We start from the raw sequence: 23,511 nt of genomic DNA, 5'->3' as shown, positions 1-23,511 counted from the left end.
TGCACTACACCAGAGGAACTTAGGGGACGCCCATCTGACTGTGGGTTTCCTGGACCCACATCTGAGTACACTCACCTCTCTACTCCCACTGCCCAACAGCATCTGGTATGCACACATGCTAGACATTCGATAATTTTCTTGGTGTGAATGAAAAAATATACTTGTCAGAAACTGTATTTCCAGGGGTAGAGAAATTTTATAAAGACATAAGGGTATATTTTAAGACAGATAAAGGGATTTGGGTTATTAAAATAAAACTAACATTAACTAAAAATCATAGTACACATGCTCAGTGCTGTACCCTGAATGTCTGTGTGCCTCCGAAACTCCTGTTGAAACCTAATGCCCAGTGCAATAGTATTAAGTGGTGGGGTCTTCAGGAGGCGATTAGGTTACAAGGGATCTCATGAATGGGGTTAGCGCCCTTATAAAAGGCCCAAGGGAGCTCACTTGCTCCTTTCACCATGCAAGGACACAGTAAGAAGCTACTGTCTACGAGGAACAGGCCCTCACCAGACAGGGAATCTGTCAGCACCACCTTGATCTTGGAATTCCCAGCCCCCAGAACTGTGAAAAATAAATTTTTGTATTTATAACCTACCCAATTTGTGGTATTTTGTTACAGCAGCCAGAACCGGCTAAGACACTTGGAAAAGATACATCTGAGAGCTTTATACAGAGACAGCTGAAGGTTAAGAGAGTTGAGGAAGAACAAGGCAGGGTTCAGTCATGTGGAGAAGGCCTGAGAGGTTCCAGAACTCTCTCTGGCCAAATACATCCCCCAGTCTGCTAGGTTGTGCTTAAGATTTATTTAACCATTTATGAAAGGATAAAATTTTTCATTTCAAAATTATAAAGGGCTAAAAAGGAAATGTGTGCAAGACTGCACAAAAGTTAAAACCCATTCATCATAAAATGAAATCAGGCAGGTGTCAGACTGACCTGTCTCCAAATGAGCTCCCCTATTTACCAACTATACGACCTGGGCCAGTCACTAGTCTTCCTGGGAAAGCAGACCATGGGACAGATAAGCCCCCAAGCCACTTTCAAATCTACCATTCAAAGGTTCCAAAGCAGCATTTCTTAGCCTTTTGGGAATCACAAACTCCTCAGAGAATCTAATTGAAGCTATGCATTCTCTCCCTACCTGTCCCTCCAAATAAACATAGAAATATACATACAAAATTTTGCACATCATTTGAGCGGGTCCCTGGATGCTCTACCCATAATCTCAGGTAAGAAGTGAGAAACCAGCAGAGGTGCAATTCTTTTAAATCTTTTTTTTTTTAAATTTTTTAAACAGAGACTCATTCTGTTGCCTAGGCTAAAATGCAATGGTGTGATCATGGCTCACTGAAGCCTCAACTTCCTGGGTTCAAGCCATCCTCCCACGTCAGCCTCCTGAGTAGCTGGGACCACAGGCATGCAACACCACACCTGGCTCATTTTTTATTTTTTGTAGAGATGGGGTCTCCCTGTGTTGCCCAGGCTGGTCTCAAACTTCTGGCCTCAAATGATCCTCCTGCCTCAGCCTCCCAAGGTGCTGATATTACACGTATGAGCCACCACACTCAGCCCAAAGTGCAATTCTTTATAATAAGGTTCTTGGCCAGGGGTGGTGACTCATGCCTATAATCCCAGCACTTTGGGAGGCCAAGGTAGGTGGATCACTTGAGGCCAGGAGTTTAAGACCAGGCTGGCCAACATCGTAAAACCCCATCTCTACTAAAAATACAAAAATTAGCCAGGCATGGTGGTGCACGCCTGTAATCCCAGCTACTTGGGAGGCTGAGCTATGATCACACCAATGCACTCCAGCCTGGGACCCTGTCCCTAAAACAACAACAAAAAAAGAAGGTAATGGAGCCAGATACCACAGTGACCTCTGCTAGACCCACAGTGGACAGTTTGGTGTTCTCTACCTGTGTGCCCATCTGAACTGTAAGTTTCCCTGAATATAGCAACTATCTACTTTAGTTGTGGATTAAATTGATGGGCCATAACAGTGTAGATTTGCAGTTCTCAAATTTTCAGACCTTCAGTGCTTCTGAATAAGTATTAACTTCAAATCCTCCCTTTGACAGACGTACCTGGAGTGCACAGCAATCACTATGGGCTTGCTCTATGGGATCTATCAACTTTTCAAAACTGGTTTTATTCCATTAGAAGGGTCTAGCCACCCCAAACTAGATGTTATGCCTCTATTCCACAGCAAAATTTGATGACTCGCCCCTCCCCACAAAAAGAAAAATAAACCATACTGTATTCGTTTTTAGTAAAAATCCCCTACATTTGTATAACTCTTTATACTTAGTACTTTTCTAATCCCTCTCACATACATGTAATATTCACCTAGGAGGTAGGCAATACTCCCATTTGAAAGATAAGGAGAAAGAATGATACCATTTAAGTGATCACAGAAAGGACTTTTCAACACAGCCCAGCACCAGAATTCCAGCCACATTTTCATAAACATGCTAATGTTTCTATTACCCTTACACTGAGAAGGTGGGAGACACCCCTTTTAAATTAACAGAACAAAATAGCCGTGACCTTTAATGAAGTGTTCAGTCGTAACATCTAAATAGTACCTATGATTTCAGAAACTGAAAGCCACTCTAATTTTAGCAATTCCATATATGATGACTAAATCATTTCGTTTTTTTCAATATTCAATAGAAATCAATCAAGCCTATCATCTATGACTTTTTAAACAAGCAAAATTCACTGTACGTAGTAGGGGGGAAAATCCATACTTACCTATAGCACAATGTAAAATCTAGAGGAAAAAAGGGGAAAAAAAGAGGAGAATTAGTAAGAATCAATAGTATTAAAGTTTTATTTAGTATAAACTGATGTTTCAGTAAGAATAGAGCAGCATCTGCCAGCAGTATTAAATATGAAAAATGAACATTCCATTTTAAAACTTGGTTACAGGATATTTAACAAAATGTAAATTCTTGCTCAGTTTTGTTTGTTTGTTCATTTTTAGTTTGTGCATCTTTGAAGGATTTTCTGAGGAAGATTTACTCTTCCCACTCAGCGGTTTATCAGACACCAAGGGCTCTTTTAAAATGCACAAACTTGTAAGAGCAGTAAGTGTACAGCATCTCCATGTTCCATACGCTATAGAACAGAACGGCCACAGACTCTGGAACACGGGGTAAGAAGAGCCTTTGTTGGCTCTCCTTGCCTTGCAGGCCCTTCAATGCAGACATTCATTCTACTAAGTTCCACCCTCAACTCCCATCTTGCCTCTTTCAATGATCTCACTGCAGAGGGACTCCATGGTCCAATCCAATCCTGTCTCCTGGGGATCTGGGCCCTACATGCCAAGCTGCTTCTGGACAGCTCCATCTGGGAGTCAGAGCAGAGACTCAAATACAGCCTCAGTGGGAAGCACACGCTTTTCTTCCATCACGCCTATTATGCCTCTTGATAACCAACCTCCCGGTCTTTGGGGTTCAACAGTCCTTCCTTCCCCTCATCCTCAAGTACAACTAGTTTCTAAGTCCTGCTGATGATTCTGGGGTCTGTCTTCTCCATTTTTATTTCCAGTGCCTTGAGTCAGACTGCCATCTCCACTCCATCTCAATGGCCATCGAACTGGCAAATTAGGTCCTTCTAAATCCCCTTCCAACTCATCCTTTATATAGCAGTGTTTTAACTCTGGTGGTGGTGGTGGCAAAAAAGTAATTTGAAGCCACTTATAAAATTGATTTAATGACCAAAGCTTTTCTAGATGATATAACCTAACAGCTATTGTAGGGCATTTCAGAATTTTTACATTTCTCTAGCAGTCTTTATATTGTTTGATCCTAATAATTACCTGGCAGATAGGCAGGACAGAAAATCTTTACTTGCAGACAAGAAAACCAAGGCTCAGAGAAGCCACACAACTTGCCCAGGGCAGTAAATGACGGTCAGGACCAAGAACTTAGGTTTTATTTCTATTGTACCACATTATTTCATTGTGCATTAGTTATGAGATCTACAGAGTCAGAACTTGACAAGACTTAGCTTATCTAAAACATGCCTGAGCCTGATAAGACTCTGTGCTCAAAAACTATTTCACTCAATTTTGGGAGGAGGGAAGTGGGGAGATTGGATTAAAAAACCAAACCAAGCTGCACAATGTTGCTGGTAACTGCCAGGAGAACAAAATAATTACCACATTGCAAATCTTACAGTCTTTTTCAATAGAAAACACTGTTAAGTAAATACTAAAGTGTAAATATGATAAGCTACACCTCCTGCTGCAAAGTTGAGGAAAACTAAAAGATCTAGATCAAAATGAGGAATGAAAAACATTCTTTGAAACAAGAAGACAGATGACAGTGCCTAGACAGAAAACCTGCTCTTTTATTTTGGACACAGGATCTTGTTCTATCACCCAGGCAGAGTGTAGTGGTGCACTTACAGCTCCCTGCAACCTCAACTTCCTCGGACTCAAGCAATCCTCCCACCTCAGCCTCCTGAGTAGCTGCGACTACAGGCAATTGCCACCACGCCTGGCTAATTTTTGTATTTTTTGTATAGACAGGCTTTTGCCATGTTGCCCAGGGTGGTCTTGAACTCCTGGGCTCAAGTGATCCACCAGCCGTGCCTCCCAAAGTGCTGGGATTACAGGCATGAGCCACTGCACCCAGCCCAGAAAACCTAGTCTATCCATGTATGCAGCAAGACGCCCAGAATGGCCGGGCATGATGGCTCACGCCTACAATCCCAGCACTTTGGTAGGCCGAGTGGGGCGGATGACCCGAGGTCAGGAGTTTGAGACCATCCTGGCCAACATGGTGAAACCCCATCTTTACTAAAAATACAAAAAATTAGCTGGGCATAGTGGCACACGTCTGTAGTCTCAGCTGTTCGGGAGGCTGAGGCAGGAGAATCGCTTGAACCCAGGAGACAAAGGTTGCAGGGAGCTGAGATCGTGCCACTGCACTCCAGCATGGGTGACAGAGCAAGATTCTGTCTCAAAAAAAAAAAAAAAGACATCCAGGCTGCTGATTAGCAACAGGACACTGCAGGGGAGGACACACAGCAATGAATGGCTAGCACATCTTCTTTGCATGACAGAGCAGTAGGTCTCAGTCCTGATGCACTCTCCCCTTTTTAATCACACATATTTTTATAACACCTCCTCTACCATTCTGAAAAGAAATTCATAGATAAAATGACCTACCTATACAAAATTTTCAAAAGCAAATAAATACAACGTCCCAATTGATATGCAAAGAAGAAATAAAAAGTAATTTATTTTTCAAAATATGTATTTCAACTTGTAAATGGGGACATAATGATGCAGTCACATGTACACAGTAAGTTATGATAAATAAGTTTGGATTTAAAAATAAGAGTAACAGAAACCACTGTGGGCAAGTACAGGAAAATAAAAGGGCAGAGGTAGAGGTACAGACTCATACTTGGAAAAAAGAGTATTAAGATAACAACAGAAATAAAGAAGTAACCTTACACAAAGTTGGAATAATATGCTAAAGTAAGTAAAAGTCAAAGTAGAGAAATTGAAGGAGTACAATACTATTTCAAATCAGCTAGGTCTTATTTATTTATAAAGTGTCAAAATAATCTAAATAATCTCCTAGGTTATGTCATGGGATAGGGTCGGAAGACAGTATCACAGAAAATCCATCCTTCTGCCTTGAAATCCTATTGAGATATATAATCAGTGTACAGTCTGTAAAAAGATCTTGAAAATATATTCTTTAAACGGTGCAATAAGGAACAGAAGAGGAATTAGATGTAAAAAAACTGTAATGCAAGAGGCAATAAAGCCGTTGTGTAACAGAGGATACTTTTAGGACAAAACAGAAGACAAGCTATCCCAAAATAAAATTTACATTTCACAACCTAGACTTCATACCATTACACACACACACAGGCAATAATATGAAATATTAGTCTATATTAAAGAAATCCAATGAAATCCCTGCATTTCATGTGTCTCTAATAAGTTAATAATTGAAGTCTAAACAGGAATCTCAAAACTGATTTTCAATGATTTTCACTACTGCGCTGAAATCCTTTTCAACTAAATATGCAAACTAGAAATGCTGTAATGCTTACAGAACAGAATGTGCAGAGAGAATAAATTACTTAATTATTTTGAGACAATACCTTCATTTCACTTAAGCTTCTTGCTTCATACCAATGATGGTGGTAGGGTAGCATTCTTAAGGCGATCCCCCACAATTACTGTTCCTTGGCTATTCAATCAAACACTAATCTAGGTACTGCAGTGTAAGGACTTTGCAAGCATAATTAAAGTCTCAAGTCAAGTGATTTGAAGATAGAGATATTATGTGGGTGGACCTGACCAACCAGATGAGCCCTTTAAAAGCACTTTCCTCTGGCTGGTGGCAGAAGGGGAAGTCAAAGATATTCAAAAAACAAGAGGGATTCAGCAGGCCACTCTGGCTTTGAAGCTGCAGGGGGGTCATGTACAAGGCCTGGAGAGCAGCCTCTAGGAGTGAGGAGTGACCTCCTGCTGACAGCTAGCAAGGAAATGCAGACCTCACACCTACAACTAGATTCAGCCAATAACCTGGATGAGCTTGAATGCAGATTCTTCCCCTGGAGCCTCCAGATAAGAAATCATCCAGCCTGGCTGACACCTTGATTTCAATCTTATGAGACCCCCGAGCAAAGAACCCAGTCAAGCCCAGCTTCTGACTTAGAGAATCGTGAGCTAATCGATGAGTGTTGTTTTCAGCCGCTAGGTTTGTGGTATTTTTGTTATGCAGCAACAAAAAACTAAGACCACAACCTTCTTCTAACTTAATAAGCTTTTTAATTTCTCCTGAAGATTTTTCAGTATTAATATGTACTAAAAAACTGTCCATTTATATTTGTAGAGGGGTTGGCCTGGGGAGATATGCAGAAGCCAAGGAGGATGCAGAACAAATCTCCTTGAAGTTGGACTGTCTCACATATCATAGGACATCTAGCCAGTAGTATCTCCAGTCATTGTGGCAACTGAAATACCCTCACAGTTTTCCAAAATGCACCCTGAAGTGGTGAAGTGAAGTGCTGGCACTGCTTTGTTGAGGTCCACTAAGAATCACTGGACAAGAATAAGCACATTTCATCAAAAAAAATTTTAAGATGACTTGCCATATTCAAAATCTCCCTTGAAAATACATGTTGGACCAGCCACAGTGGCTCATGCCTGTAATCTCAACACTTTGGGAGGCGAAAGCAGGAGGATCACTTGAGGTCAGGAGTTCAAGATCAGCCTGTGCAACATAGTGAGACCCCATCTCTACAAAAAATATTTAAAACTAGCTGTGCATGGTGGCATGTGCCTGTAGTCCTAGCTATTTGGAAGGCTGAGGCAGGAGGATCACTTGAACCCAAGAGGTTGAGGCTGCAATGAGCTACAATCATGCCACTACACTCCATCCTGGGCAACGGAGCAAGACCCTGTCTCAAAAAAAGAAAATAAAACATGCACCATAAACTCCTCTCTCCTCTTGCGCCCTTTCCATTTCCATTGGCAATAAACTGATTTTAGTTTTAAAATTTAACCTCAATGTCAAAATGCCATTTGCACAATAGGTTACTTGGAAACATCTTTTCAACGTTTCTAAAATTTGAACTAGGGGAATTATTTTTGTAGGTTACCAACAATTCTGTTCAATTTCATTTTTAATCCAAGGTAAAACAATAACAACAAAGCCCGAAAAAGTTTAACAAGTCTCAAAAGGAATAGAAACCCAAGCAGCTTTCAAGACCTCAGCTGCAGCCCACAGACTTAATGTGATTCAGCTATAGTGATTCCCCATCTCTGTCTTTCAATTCAAAATTCCAAATTCTTGGGAGGAAAAAAAAAACCTGACTAGCCCACTTTGGGTCAGTTATGCACCCCTGGATCAGCCAGCTATGGCCTAAGATGCAGAGTCAGGGAATAGAGATGTAGCTGCTAAGGGTCCAGCCTTGAGAACCAGACAAATTCCAGAGAGGGCACGCTGAGCTGGGCAGCTCCACAGACATGTCCACTACACTCGTTTTATTTACTGCGCAGAAGTCCATAACCAATTTGAGTTACATTTATCTGTATTTGATTTGTTTTAGGAATTATCGTATTCTACACATATATGATTTCATTCTTGCTTAAAACTTACCAATAATAATAATATATAGTCTTCAAGGATAGACACCAAAATGTTAATACTGGTTATCTTTAGATTATGACTGCTATGCATTTTCTTCTGCATCTGAGTTTTTTCTACAATGAATATATAGTACTTATTACTGGCGGAAAACTCACCTTTAGCCTCTCTTCTGGTTTCTATGAGGATGGATTTCCACCACATAGTACTGGTCTCCTTTAATTACTTTACCTCTGGAAAGGATGACTCATTTGAGGGTAAATTTGGGAAGAATAAATGGGGTGTGCTCAATTCAGCTCCACCCGAGAGGTTCCATAGAGAACTTAAGTTCTCATGGTTTCTTCTAAGACAGCCTGTCTGCTGCTGCTCAGGACAGGGTGAGTGGTGAGTCTAATTGTCAAGTTCAGTTAGCAAATCCATTTGACTGGCACACTAAAGCATGTCCTCAGCCTTTATCACTAATAAAGGTGATTTTTAGGATCCTTATGTAACTCCTTTGAGTTATTGCTCAATGTTCAGAACATAAATAAGCAAAGGGGTGTTGGTTATTCATTGGGCTCCCTCAGACTCCAAACATGTTTTCAAAATCCTTTTACATCCAATTTTTGAGGAAATAGGTAAAAAGATTCCTCAATTACCATTATTTTTCCTTTGTCACTTAATTTCACTTTTCTTGCTATCTCCAGCCCTGTAATTTACTAATTCATTATGTGCTTAATTTTCATATTCTGATAGTGAAATGTTGAAGTCTCACAGAACTTAAAAGTGGGGAAAAATGTAAGGTCATCTAATCCAGTGTATTCACTGCACATAATGAATTGAGGGCGAGAGAGGTTAAGATCAAGGTCACAGGGCTAATTAATGGCAAAACCAAGTCTTCATACCCGAATTTCTTGTCTCTAGTGTTTTTACATATACTGTGACATCTCTTAAGAACAATTCTATTTCTTAACTTCTATAGCATTTCTGCCAGCTTTTTACATATTTTGTTTCTCTGTTCAGATAATCATTCATTCATCATATGATTTCACCAACATGTGTCTCCCATGTTCTTGCTACTGACAAATTGTGAACTAAGGTTCTTTTCAGCTTCTGCTCTGAAATCAACCTTATCTTATGCTGTAACTGGGTAGTCCTGCTTTTCTTGACACTCGGTCATGGCAAGCTGGTTTGTCCCTTAGTAAACTTAAAAGTCAGCCTCATAAGCAACAGATTGTTAGACTTTAGTTTTTTGTTGTTGTTGTTGTTGTTTTTGAGACGGAGTCTTGCTCTGACGCCCAGGCTGGAGTGCTGTGGCCGGATCTCAGCTCACTGCAAGCTCCGCCTCCCGGGTTCACGCCATTCTCCTGCCTCAGCCTCCCGAGTAGCTGGGACTACACCCACCACCTCGCCCGGCTAATTTTTTTGTATTTTTTAGTAGAGACGGGGTTTCACCGTGTTAGCCAGGATGGTCTCGATTTCCTGACCTTGTGATCCGCCCGTCTTGGCCTCCCAAAGTGCTGGGATTACAGGCTTGAGCCACCGCGCCCGGCCTACACTTTAGTTTTTAACCAGTAACCATCATTTCATCTTTTTATCTTGATAAATTTAATCAGTCCATGTGCATAAACATAAAAAATGATGCATGTCTGCTATACTCTATTATGCTATAGGTTTATTATTATTCTCCTGTCATTAAAAAAATTAACAGGATTTGTAGATGTAAAACTCTATTTCTCCTAAAATCGAAAAATAAACTAAGCTGCTTATTGTTTTCCTTTTTCAAAAAGCTTCAAAATCTTATTTTCCTCATTCATCTTGTTTTCAATTACATATAATATAGAATTTTATTTTTAAAAATTATACGTTTTGGCCGGGCGCGGTGGCTCAAGCCTGTAATCCCAGCACTTTGGGAGGCCGAGACAGGCGGATCACAAGGTCAGGAGATCAAGACCATCCTGGCTAACACGGTGAAACCCCGTCTCTACTAAAAATACAAAAGTCTCAGCTGCTCGGGAGGCTGAGGCAGGAGAATGGCGTGAACCCAGGAGGCGGAGCTTGCAGTGAGCTGAGATCTGGCCACTGCACTCCAGCCTGGGTGACAGAGCGAGACTCCGTCTCAAAAAAAAAAAACAAAAAACAAAAAACTAGCCGGGCGACGAGGCGGGCGCCTGTAGTCCCAGCTACTCGGGAGGCTGAGGCAGGAGAATGGCGTAAACCCGGGAGGCGGAGCTTGCAGTGAGCTGAGATCCGGCCACTGCACTCCAGCCTGGGTGGCAGAGCAAGACTCTGTCTCAAAAAAATAAAAAAATAAAATAAAATAAAAATTATACGCTTCATGTAAGTGATAAATAAATACATACTGAAGTATATTAAAAGTGGTAATCTTTTACTCCCCCTCCGCCCCAAAATACCATGCCCCTCCAGAGGTAAGCTCTAAGTAACAGTTTGATATATACTCTTCCATGCCTTTTTCAGTATCTGCAATTGTGCTTTTATCCCCTATTGATTTTCCTAATCTGAAAACATCAGCATATAACTATTCTTGTTATTATCGATTTAAAAATCTATAAACTCTGGAGTGATACAAAATGTACATTGTTATGTTTGTCCTCCTTCCCACTTTATTCTATCCTGGTAAAATCTGAAATATCTTATGGGATTCCACGTGATCACACTGCAATCTGTACTGTGGTCTAAAGGCTTATGCTATGCAGTGGCCACTAGCCATATGTGCCTATTTAAACTTAAATAAAGAGTAAAGAATTTTCATTTTTATTTTTTTGTAAAACAGGGTCTTTCTCTGTCCCCTAGACTGGAGTACGGTAGAGTGACCGTAACTTACTTCAGCCTGAAACTCCTGGGCTCAAGCGATTCTCCTGTCTTAGCCTCCCGAGTAGCTAGGACTAATGTGCGCCACTGTATCTGGCTAATTTTTGAAATTTTTTGCAGAGATGAGGTCTTGCTATATTGCCCAAGCTGGTCTTGAACTCCTGGCCTGAAGCGATCCTCCCACCTTGGCCTTCCAAAGTGCTGGGACCACAGGTGTCAGCCACCACTCCCGACCAAAAGTAAATAAAATTTAAAACTCAGTTTCTCAGACCCACTAGCCACATTTTAAGTGACTAGTGGCTAATGTTTTGGACAGCATTCCAACATTATCACTGCAGAAAGTCCTATTGGACAGTGCTAGTTTGAAAACTTGGTTAATTTTATTTATTTATACAACAGTTATTCTTTGATAACAGCTAACTACTCTGATTAAAGTTAAATACTCTTTGATAAGGTGCTTTCAAAGTTCCATTAGTTTTTCTAAGTGTTTTCAAAACGTTTCCAACTGTAGGAAATTGCATGGTCTGTTATCCAGGAACCTAACGTTTCCTACTAGCTTCACGGGGATTTTTTCTTCTTTCAGGTTTAAGATACCAAGTTGTTTTTAACTATTACATTTTAAAATCTGCTCTTTTATGCTGGAAATTGTTTAAGTACTCAGGAAGGGAAGAACTTTTTGTTGTGGAACACCATAAACTTTCACTAACCATAGTGAGGTGGTCTTTCAGTTCAGCAAAGTTTTCTGTAACCTTCCTCCCTGATTATTTACAAGCTGTATATTCCAACCTTTTCTACTTCTTCTGGTAGTCTTACTTTTTGAAAGCTTATACACCCTTATCAGGTTTTCTAGATACAGTGGTTCTATATATATTGTTTTTCTGTTATAATGTTTTGTAATGTTTCTTTTACATGGTGAACTGTGAAAATTTCCCTATGACTTCTGTTCTGCAATTGATTTTATATGAGAATGCGATTGGAAACTCCTGCCTTTTTTGAATCTTCAGTATCACCTATTTCTTGCACTGTGGCTCCTTCCTGCCCTACATTGCCACCACTGATATTTTTAGTTTTTTTTTTTTTTTAATTTCAGCACATTCCTTTCTACAGATGTTAGCTATTGCACCTCTTGAATACCACATCAATTTGCTTCTATTTGCTTGAGTCACCAAGCAGTGAGGTCTGTGTGGGTGGGTTCCTGTTTCCTTCCGGCTCCCTATTCCCTTCTAATGTTGTGACACTTATTAATTTTAATCAAGTTAGCGTTTTCCTCTGGTTTTCACACTGTTTGAGAAGTTGCTTTTCTGGGATTTGTTGTCATTCCTATTTGTGTTAGATATCTCCACTATGACTTGCTCTTGCTAGCTTTTCAAAAGCCTCTTTTAGAGATGTCTCTCCTCAAAATGGGTCCAGAATAAAAGGAGCCTAACATATGCATGTAGCTTGCTTTTCAGAAGTTCCTTTTTGAGATTATTACTGGGAAATCAGAATGTTTCCACAAGAAGGAAAAATACAACAGACAATGGTTATGTCCTCAAACCAGTTTACACAAGCAGTCTGAAGCGCACTACCTACATGGCAAAAATCAGTTAGTGTTTGAGCCATAAAGAAAGAAAAACTGGCAGGGAGATAAGAAGGGATCTTTCTTCTTAAGGACACTGCAAGTTCCTAAGACTCTGATATATTTTAGAGAAATACCCCAAATCAGTTTCCTATTCATTAAAAGCTGTCTGCTGTCTCTCACCACTTCTCCAGACCCTGTCCTAGATCAATTCTAAGACATGATCAGAAATGAGATTGGGTTGTTTATTCATTTTTGTAGATAAGGGGTTTTAAGTAGAAGAAAGATCTGTAAGAGAATGGGAAGGAAAGGGAGTTCCTGTGGTCCATCAGGCAGTCTCAGATGCACAATGGTAGGTAAATGACATATACAGCAACGTAAATACGTTGAAGATAGTCTGTATAATCTCAACAGTTAACCTCTTTGCAGAGCAATCTTTAACCCATTTGAAATCTCACTGTCAATCACAGAGGTATATCCAATCATGAGTATTTGAAAGTGTCTTTGCTATAATTACAGTTTTATGTTAATCAAAGATATTGAGAAATCCAAATTCTCTCAGACACAATTTTAAACTGCCATAACTGCATCAATCTAGTAATTTTTATTTTTTTTATTTTTTTTTATTTTTTTTTATTTTTTTTTTTTTTTGAGACGGAGTCTCGCTCTGTCGCCAGGGCTGGAGTGCAGTGGCCGGATCTCAGCTCACTGCAAGCTCCGCCTCCCGGGTTCACGCCATTCTCCTGCCTCAGCCTCCCGAGTAGCTGGGACTACAGGCGCCCGCCACTTCGCCCGGCTAGTTTTTTGTATTTTTTTAGTAGAGACGGGGTTTCACAGTGTTAGCCAGGATGGTCTCGATCTCCTGACCTCGTGATCCGCCCGTCTCGGCCTCCCAAAGTGCTGGGATTACAGGCTTGAGCCACCGCGCCCGGCCGTAATTTTTAATCTAACTATACTTGACAAATACGCAAAGATAACATCTGCCTTATCAATGAATATCATGGACTCCAAAAAATGAATAAAGTAGAAAACATCCACAGCTCATTACAGAGGAACTCGTTTTTTAAAAACCGACATATAATTCACATGCCACAAAATTCACAATTTTAAACTGTATAATCCAGTGGTTTTTAATATGTTCACAGAGTTGTGCACCCACCACCACTATTTCAAGAACAATATCCTCACCTTAAAAGGAAATCCTGTACCATTAGCAGTCACTCCCCATTCTCTCTTCCCACATCCCCTAATAATTCCTCTACTTTCTGTCGCTATGGATTTGCCTTTCTGGATATTTCATATAAATGATATCATACTATTTGTGACTTTTTGTATCTGCCTTCTTTCACATGCATTTTTTTCAAGATTTATCCAGGCATAACATATATCAGTAATTCATTTGCTTTTATTAATTTTATGAATGTTTATATCCATAGACCACATTTTATCCACGAGTAGCATTTTATTTATATATACTCTTTTTTTTGGAAATGGGGTCTTGCTCTGTTACCCAGGCTGGAGTGCAGTGGCACGATCATGGCTCACTGTAGCCTCGAACTCCTGGGCACAAGTGATCCTCCGGCCTCAGTCTTCTGATTAGCTGGGACTACAGGCATATGCTACCATGCCTGGCTAATTTTTTAATTTTTTGTAGAGATGGGGTCTCGCTATGTTTCCCAGGTTGGTCTTGAATTCCTGGCCTCAAGCAGCCCCCCATGTCAGCCTCCCAAAGTGCTGGGATTACAGATGTGAGCCACAGCACTCAGCCAGGCTTCCTTTTGTACCTCACTACTACATGCTCCTTTGTACTTGCTTGGTAAATGTTTTTATAGCTTTTAAAAAGCAAAGTGTTATTATTTTCCTAAGAAGATTTGAAATTGGAGAACAAGTAATTTCGATTTCCTTTTTAAGTAAACTCCCACAGAACCTAATAAAGAATAACATTTAGCATAAAGAGATATAAATGAGTAGCTGCCTTCCCTGGATTCATTTTCTCCTCCTGTAAACAGGATATACTGTCAACACTAATAATTCCCATCGGGATAACTTATGTGTAATGAAACAATATCATACACATCTAATTATTACACAGCATAGATGGGGTTGGCAATGAAAAGCTCCTCAACCACAGAAACTGTTGTTTCAGCAAGCCTGCTCTAACGCCCAATCCAAGGGATTACTTCCATCACTGACCTTTGCAATGTTAATTTCCTGCATGTTCCTGGGAGTCATCACTTCCTTATGCAGACTTTTTCCCAAAATCAAATCCAGGATTTGTCACTTAATTGGTTCTTAGCGGGGATAACAGAGATAAAACCAAAAATCCAAGATATTTTCCTAAATCCCTATTAAAAATTCTATAAGGATAAACAGGCTAATCCTTCAAAGTCTAAGACTTGGTTCCTGGGTGGATTTTAAAGTATGACACTGTTTAATGTCCCTACCTTCCCTAAGATATACTTAAATTTTAAAAATTATACTTCTAACATTAACAAGTTTTTTTTTAATGTTGTTTTTTTTTTTTTTTTTTTGAGACAAGGTCTCACTCTGTCATCCAGGCTGGATTGTAGTGATGCAATCATAGTTCGCTGCAGCCTCAAACTCCTGGGCTCAAGCTCAAGCCTCCCATTTCAGCCTCCCAAGTAGCTGGGACTACAGGTACACACCACCCAGCCCAGCTAAAAAAAAAAAAATTTTTTTTGTAGAGACGAGGTCTTGCTATGTTGCCCAAGCTGGTCTCGAACGCTTGCCCTCAAGTGATCCTGCTGCCTTGGCCTCCCAAAGCTCTGGGATTGCTGGGATGATAAGCATAAGCCACTGTGCTCAGCCCTTATATTATGATGTCTTAAAGAGATAGAAACCCCTTTAAATTACTGAAGTATTCCAACTGGGGACAACCCCCTACTATATCAAGTACTGGGAGTCTGATGGTCTTGACTCGAAATTTGCTTCTCTGTAGCTTGAGGGAACTGTACTGGCCAAGGCTCTGAGATAGAAAGTACCACTTATTTACTAGTGTCCCCTTCCAAAAAAAGTTCAAGCCTCTAAGTTTAAAAAATGGTTCACATTAGGATTTGTTAAAATTTCCTCAGACTCAAATGGTTAGGGTAGTAAGGGACTTTAGAAATCTACTTTAACCTAATTATTTTACAAATGAAAAGGAGGTAGATAAGAGAGAAAAGACTCGCCCAAATCTCTAGAGTCAGTTGGAAAAACTATTATACTTAAAATAAAAAAGGTACTCAGGCTTCCAGCTGGAAGCTCATTTCATCATACCACCTACTTAAAATGTCTAAGTATGGACACTATTGAAATTCCTCTGTGTTGCAGTGAGCCGAGATCCCACCACTGCACTCCTGCCTGGGCAACAGAGTAAGGCCCTGTCTCAAAGAAAAAAAAAAAGAAAAGAAAAGAAAGAAAAAAAGAAACTCCTCTGCCTTCTAAGAGAAAAAACAAAAGCAAAATAGATAACTTTCTGATTTAGAAAGTGAGAGTGGATCCCACCTGGATGACACAGCCAAACCTCGTCTCTACCAAAAATATACAAATGAGCCAGGCACAGTGGTGCATGCCTGTGGTCCCAGCTACTTGGGAGGACAAGGTGGGAGGCTGGCTGGGGCCTGGGAAGTCGAGGTTGCAGTAAGCAGTAATCACACCACTGCACTTCAGCCTGGGTGACAGAGTGACCCTCTCTCAAAAAAATAAATAAATAAAGTGAGAGTGGGCTGGGTGCAGCGGTTCACACCTGTAATCCCAGTGCTTTGGGAGGCTGAGATGGGAAGACTGCTTGAGCCGAGGAGTTTGAAACCAGCCTGGAAAACACCGGGAGACTCTGTCTCTACAAAGTTTTAAAAATTAGCCATGTATGGTGATGCACGCCTGTGGGCCCAGCTACTCTGGAAGCTGAGGTGGGAGGACTGCTTGATCCCAGGAGTTCAAGGCTGCAGTGAGCCACGGCCATGACTGCACCACTGCACTCCAGCCTGGGCGACAGAGCAAGACCTTGTCTCAAGAAAAAAAAAAAGTGAGAATGAAAGGTAGAGGTATCACATTTCATTTCATGAGATAAACGATTTTTTCTTTTTTTCTTTTTTTTTTTTTTGAGACAGAGTCTGGTTCTGTCCCCCAGGCTGGAGTACAAGTGGCATGATCTCGGCTCACTGCAACCTCTGTCTCCCGTTCAAGCTATTCTCCTGCCTCAGAATCCCCAGTAGCTGGGACTACATGCATGTGCCACCATACCCTGCTAAGTTTTGTATTTTTAGTAGAGATGGGGTTTCACCATGTTAGCCAGGATGGTCTCAATCTCCTGACCTCGTGATCCGACTGCCTCGGCCTCCCAAAGTGCTGGGATTACAGGCGTGAGCCACCATGCCCAGCGAGATAAATGACTTTTTCTTAAGTATCATTCAATAGTTCAGGTTTTAAAAGTTGCCAGTAAAGTATAAATGTCAAGATGGTCTTGCCTGGAGGTTAAGCAAAATGAACCAGATCTTCCCTGCAATCTGAAGGTTTTTCACCATAATGAACTACGGTGGCTATTGATTTTGTGTGCCCAAAGCTATCTCCATCCCTCTTTTCCATAAACAAAGTCTATAGTCCCTTGGAAAGAAGAATGGGCATGTGTCCTAAGATTGGCTAATCAAACACCTCACATCACTGGCACAGTCTAAGTAGGGCCAACCAGAATCCTCCCTGGGAACTGTGTGACACAAATGCTGAGAAAAATAAACACCCTCCCTGTTTCCCACCATGTGGAGAGCCCAAGACCAACATTCAAAGAGAAACAGACAAGCAGAGATGAGAGAAAGCAAGAGAATCTGGCAGCGTCAACTCCTTGGTTCTCATTCCTGAGCTAGTTTCTTTGTAAATTAATCCTATATCTGTATCAACTACAGAGGCCAGAAAATCCTTTTTTGCTTAAAACAGTTTGAATTGGGTTTTTATCCCTTGCAATTCCAAAATGCTAATCTATACTTACCCCAAGAGAGAGGGCTGGATATACACTGCCCTTAATGCAGGGAAATCAATACATTTTTGTTAAATTTTTAAAATTTGGATGCCTTTAGACAGGCTCGCTATTATGTCTTCTATCTATCACTCCCAATATCCTACACCTACCAACTTCACTATTTCTATTACATAAACCCTGAAAGCATCTAATTTTGCCAGTGCTTCCTCAGGATGTCCCTAGAATTTTTTAAAATCCTAATACAAGCTTGTTTCAGTTGATTTTCCAAAGTCGAATATAAAATATATTCAAGGTAATATAAATTAAATGAGATTTTACCCAATCTAGAACATCAAAAAGCCTAGGTATCAACACTTTAGTACGTGAGGAAGCAAAATTTCAAAATTTAACACAAATGCAATGGAGGATGCTACTTCAATATAATTTAGTTGTATGTTTTTCTTTATATCAATGGAAATCAGTAACAAAAATAAATCTCAGGACCTACCTCCAATAAGGCTCCAGTTTGAAAGAATTTCAAAGGCTTTTCAATTGAATAATAAAGGCTATGGTAGCTGCCCTTAGCCAGGTATGCTCGGACCAGACCAACTGCTATAACCAGCCACCTAGTAAAAGAGAAAAGAGCAATCAGGAAAAAATAAAAATAAAAAAAGTAGGATTTAGGTTAATAGACAGCTGTGGCAATAAAAGATAGTGCTAAAGGTGACATCAAGCATCAGTAATCTGGATTTATGGACAATAGCTCTCAAATGCCAAGCTGTAATGCACTGAAATGTTGCAACACCAACAGCACCTTACCAAGAGGGCTCAGTGAAAGCATAGTGGCACCTCACCCATCTGGAGCTCATTTTTTTTGGCAACTTTGCTATTGAGAACAAGGCCAAAAGGAAAGGAATAAGCTAAAATGGCCCTTGTGCCACTAAATTAGGTGCCAAGAAAATCTAAGACGAGAAAAAAACAGTTAAAGGAAAATTTCAAACAGCCTGTGCAGTTAAAGGGTTTTTAATAATTACCGGGTAGAAAGAAGACCCTTTAAACTATTTTTATAATTGTCTCACTGGAACAATTACCCACACCTTAAAATCTATCCTTTTAAAATTAAGAATAAAGGGCTCTTGTTAAAAAAACAAAAAACAAAACAAGTTTTTTAGCCAAATTTCCCCAAATCAACTCAGAAATGAAAGCCAGATCAATACAAATCACAAAACAGGAAAGCACTTAAGCATACAGCCGTGAATGTTATATTTTTGTTCCACTGTCCTTCTCAAAAATAAACATAATGTTTTGTTAAGTTCCATAATAAAACAAATGGACCTTTTTGTTAAGGTATGTCTCCTGGAAGGATTTAGATCAATGTATACCGAGGTATCAACTAGGCAATGGGGTATGTGTGGTCTATGCTATTTCCAAAAACTATCATATAAGGACATCAAATAAGAGTTTGTAAAAGAAGAAATTATTTAATGGTGTAACTGGTATAACCATTAACAGCCTTTAAAAAAAAAAGCTTACTTTGCTCTCACAATCCCAATTTATCTTCCTGGTTTAAGACACCATTCCTTACCCTCCACCCCATTTTCTATGTTCATTGCTCAGGAATAGACTTCTTTCTTCTTACCAATGTACCTTAAAATCCCTCTCCAGTCCAATGCCCTCACCAGCCCTTGCTAAGACAACAAGAATAACATATATAAATATTAATACACACAGAGAGATTCCTGGATGTTCTTTTAAAAATCAATCTATGTGACCACTGATGTGATATAAAGCTTGTATCTGTACTAGTTCTTCATTGACCTGTGAGTCAAGAGAAATGATTTCTAGATCCCGAACTTCTACTAACAAGTTCTATGATCTCACGCAAGGCACAACTTCTCTGAGCCTAGGTTTCAACAGCTACCATTTCTAATACTAGCAATACATATATGATCCTCCCACGATATATTTTCTTTTTTTGAAAAAAAAAAGCAAGGTGCTGAATTGTAAAAATATTAATATGTTGGCATTTGTCTTATTTTAAAAATGGGTAGGGGGATGTATAAACATATTTGCTTGCATCAGCATCTTAAGGATATACAAAATTAACTGCCTCGAGGGAGAGGATCTGGGTAGAAGGAAAAGGTAGGAGGAAAGATTTTCACTGTATTCCCTTATGTTTTTCATTTTGAACCCTGCCAATGTATCACCCACTTTAAAACTAAATAAAAATGGATATTCACTATACAATTCTTTCAACTCTTCTGTATGTTTGAAATTTTTCATAAAATGTTAGGACTTCTTAAAAAATTACAAATGAAGATAACTTAAAAATATATAACAAATTGTCTGATCCTGTGACCCTTCTCACCAAAATGACGAGATAAAGAATTGCAGAGCTTAAGGAACCTTCATTACCCAGCCCAACCCTTCAGTTTTACAGATGAAAAAACGGAGGCTAGAGAAATAAGATTATTTATCCAAAGTCAAACAGCTAGTTAGTGGCAGAGCTTGAACTAAAAACCTGCCGGGATAAGGGATGGACTGAAATGAGGGAGACAGAAGATGAGTAAAACCGTTTAGAGGGTCTATTCTCCCCCTCCCCAGTAACTCTGCCTTCTACTCCCCAGCTTCTTCTCCATCCCAACCCATTCTAAAAGTCTGAACTCATCTAAAGCTCAGCTCTGCTTATGTCGCTGGCCAAAAACTTTGAACGCTTTCCCAATATCTTTCGGATTAAAGCGCAGCCCAGATTTTGAAAACAGCCGCCCAAATGAATGGTCACCCTGCAGCCACAGCTCCTCCACTACCTAGGCTGGCGCCGTTCACCATCCGAGCCTGGTCGCCCGGGATGGGCTTCGCGAGGCAGGTCATCCGGCCGCCGTCCCGGGCCCCGCACCTGTGGCCAGCCCCACCTTTTCTCCCGCGGCCCTCGCGAGCCAGCGCCCGGCAGCCGTCCCCGCGCCCCAGTGCCTGGGAACTTGGCTCGACCCCCAGCGCAGGAGGGAGCTCGCGGGCAGCCACCGGGGCCGATTCAGCGCTCGGCCGCCCTCAGCGCCCAGGTGCCTGGTCCCGGGCACCGCCCGCCCGGGACGCACTGCCTGCGGTGGGCCGCGCCGCTGGCCGCAGCGCTCCCTCCCCGGCCGCGCTGGCTCCCCGCCTCCCCGCCTCCCTGAGCCCCAGCCTCACCCGGCTGTCATCACCACATTGTAGATAACCAGGTACGCCGTGGCCAGGGGCCCTGGGCCCTTCTTCTTCCGCGTGCCGCTGGCGTCCCCGGCCCCAGCCCTGCCACCGCCGCCCCCATTCCCCTTCGCCGCTGCAGTCGCCGCCGCTGCCGCCATGTCAAGTGCCCGAAGCCCGCTCTCGCAGCGCTAGCGGCTCTGGCCGGACTATACGAGGCGAGGGGGCGGAGGGAGGGACGAGGGGGAGGCGGGGCCGGGGCCGCGGGGCGGAGCCGGGACAGGGTCCACGGCAGCCGCCATCTTGGCTGAGGGCAAAGAGGCTCCTGGCGCTTCCGTCCCTCGGCTTGCCTCAATTGCCACTGCCATTTTGGATCAGGGTAATTCCCGCCTCTTGGGCGCCCCGGTTACAACCTCGGCGCCATCTTGGATTAGTTCAGTGTGGCCATCCTCTCCAGGCCCGCTGCCTCTGCCAGCTGGATGTTGCGTCGTCTCTCGCTATTCGCCCTCCTGTGATCACCGCCTCCATGTTGAATCAAAACAATTGTGCCTGCGTTCTCCCTTCTTCAATGGCCCTATCTTCACACCTAAACACTATCGCTCCGGCATCCTGCCATTTTGAATCAGGGCGGTTGACGGTGGATTCACTTCCCATCAGCCCTTGAGGCTGCATGGACCAGCCCTTTGCTAGGTGCGCTTTACTTCCAACCCGTAGCAGGGTTGGAGATTCCACTTCCGAAGTTTTCTTTCTGGCTTTTGATTTTACATTCCTAGTACAATGGAGAAGCCCAGGAGGCCTAGAATCCAGTGTCGTCCGTGAGGTTTGGGCAGGTGTTCAAGTGCATCTTCCAGCCTGAGACCACATGGACTCGCTCATCGTGAGGGCGAGAGGAGGATAAGCCCATTGGGCCGTCGGCTGAGAGTGAGGTGCCGGGTAAGGGAGTAGATTTATAGCTATAGTGACTAAAATAAAAGGATGTTGGCTTAGGTGGAAAACCTGTCTGCTTTGGGAAGGGAGCAGCTTGTGGGCACTGCTTCAACCAGCTGACCCCACTTTCCATTCATTGCTTTGTTTCATGAGGTTCTTTATTTATAAACGTCCCTGCAATTTTTTACACACCCAAGCAGCTCCTTAAATGTATTACTGTATATGTGGTAGTATAAAATATATATGGGTTCATTCCAGCAAGTATTTATGGAGCATCCACAAAGTTGCCCTGGAGTTCATGGCACTAAGTGAAAGAGACAAAGTCATAAGTCTCCCAGGGATTATATAGAGCAGCGGCCCCTAACTTTTTGGGCACCAGGGACCGGTTTCGTGGTGGGGTGGGTGTGGATGATGGTTTCAGGATGATTCAAAGGCATTACATTTATCATTAGATTCTCATAAGGAGCATACAACTTAGATCCCTCCAATGTGCAGTTCACAATAGGGGTTGCCCCCCTCTGAGAAAGTGATGCCACCGCTGATCTGAGGGAGGCGGAGCTCAGGAGGTAATGCTCCCTTGCTTGCTGCTCACTTCTTGCTGTGCCTCCTGGTTCCCACGGACAGGTACTGTCCGCAGCCTGGGGCTTAAGGACCCCTGAGGGAACCAGACGAAAATGCTCGTATTAGTTAGTGAAAAGTGGTATCAGGAAGTTATTAAAATAATCCAGCTATGGAGATAGTGGTGTGGGCCAGAGTGGTGGAGATGGAGGTGATGACAACAACAATGAATTCTGGGCATATTTTAGAAGTAGAATCATAAGATTTGTGGCTATATTAGTTTTGGAGTGTGAGGTCAAAGGCATTTTGAGCAACTTGTAAGAAACTTTTTAAGGCGGAAGTCAGGAATTTTGTTTTTTATATGTTGAATTTGAAATCCTTGTTAAACATCCAAGTGGAGAGGCTGGATAGACAATTAGATTTAGACCCTGAGGTTCGGGAAGGAAGTCCAGTGGGCTGGAAATATAAATTTGAGAGTTGTCAACCTAAAATAATAAAAAAGTTAAGAATCTAGTTGAAAGGAAGTTTATTCAAGCGTAAACGTTGAAGCTGGCTACCTGGGAGTGTAGATTCAAGTTACTGTAAATATACACTCTGATTAGCAGCAGTTGTGAGTGGGTTTTTAAAGGAAAAGGAGGCAGTTTCTAAGTTGTTTACTAAGAATTTACATTAAAATTACATTAGCTATTGATTGGCTATAAACTATTCTTTGTATCACAGATTCCAGGAACATGAAGATAATGGGTGAGGCTCAGAATGGGTGAGGTCAGGAACAGAATGTCTAAACAATTGTCCCCAGGCAAACTCCTGTTTCTCTGGGCCTGATAAGTTTTTGCATACCTCACATAGCTCAGACAGCTCAAAGCTGTTAGAGCCATTTATCTTTCTCAGAGTTCTGAGGGGGGTGGTGGTATTTAAATCCATGACACTGTAATCACCCAATACGTTCTTCCTGCCCACTGCACAGACAAAATCAATTCATGGAGACCATGGCATTGCAATAAAGAGTTTAATTGACATGAGATTGGTCATGGAGATGGAGTTATTACTCAAAATCTCCCCCAAAATTCAGAGGCTAGGGTTTTCCAAGAATAGTTTGGCTAAGATCTGAGAGCTATAGTCAAAAAACAAACAAATACACACACACAAACAGTTTGGCAGGCAGGAAGCTGGAGGAATGAGTGTTGCTGATTGGTTGGGAATGCAATTATAGGAAAATGGTCCTGCTCTGAGCCTGCTTCTGGATGGAGGCCACAGGACTGGTTGAGCCAAGAGTCAAAGGTCCCAGTGGGGTCGTTGGCCATCCGAAATGCAGAAGCCTGAAAGGTTATCTCAAAAGGCCAATCTTAGGTTCTACAATAGTGGATTGGGGGAGCTGCAAATCTTGTGACCTC

General features: G+C 41.7%; 1 protein-coding gene across 1 annotated transcript in view; it reads right to left on the bottom strand.

The window, feature by feature from the left end:
* Positions 1-20,865, bottom strand: part of HACD2 (3-hydroxyacyl-CoA dehydratase 2) — a 94,644-nt gene extending 73,779 nt beyond the window's left edge. Inside the window, exons 1-3 of the mRNA XM_033211002.1 lie at positions 20,639-20,865; positions 17,961-18,078; positions 2,761-2,779 (exon numbers count right to left, since the gene is read on the bottom strand). Of these exons, the coding sequence (XP_033066893.1) occupies positions 2,761-2,779; positions 17,961-18,078; positions 20,639-20,793 (292 nt within the window). The 5' untranslated portion in view covers positions 20,794-20,865. The remainder of the gene's footprint in view (positions 1-2,760; positions 2,780-17,960; positions 18,079-20,638) is intronic.
* Between the last annotated feature and the right edge of the window lie 2,646 nt (positions 20,866-23,511).

Source organism: Trachypithecus francoisi, unplaced genomic scaffold, assembly GCF_009764315.1.
Source record: "Trachypithecus francoisi isolate TF-2019V2 unplaced genomic scaffold, Tfra_2.0 Lachesis_group0, whole genome shotgun sequence".
Classification (NCBI taxonomy): Eukaryota; Metazoa; Chordata; class Mammalia; order Primates; family Cercopithecidae; genus Trachypithecus; species Trachypithecus francoisi.
This window is presented reverse-complemented; position numbering and strand designations above follow the sequence as displayed.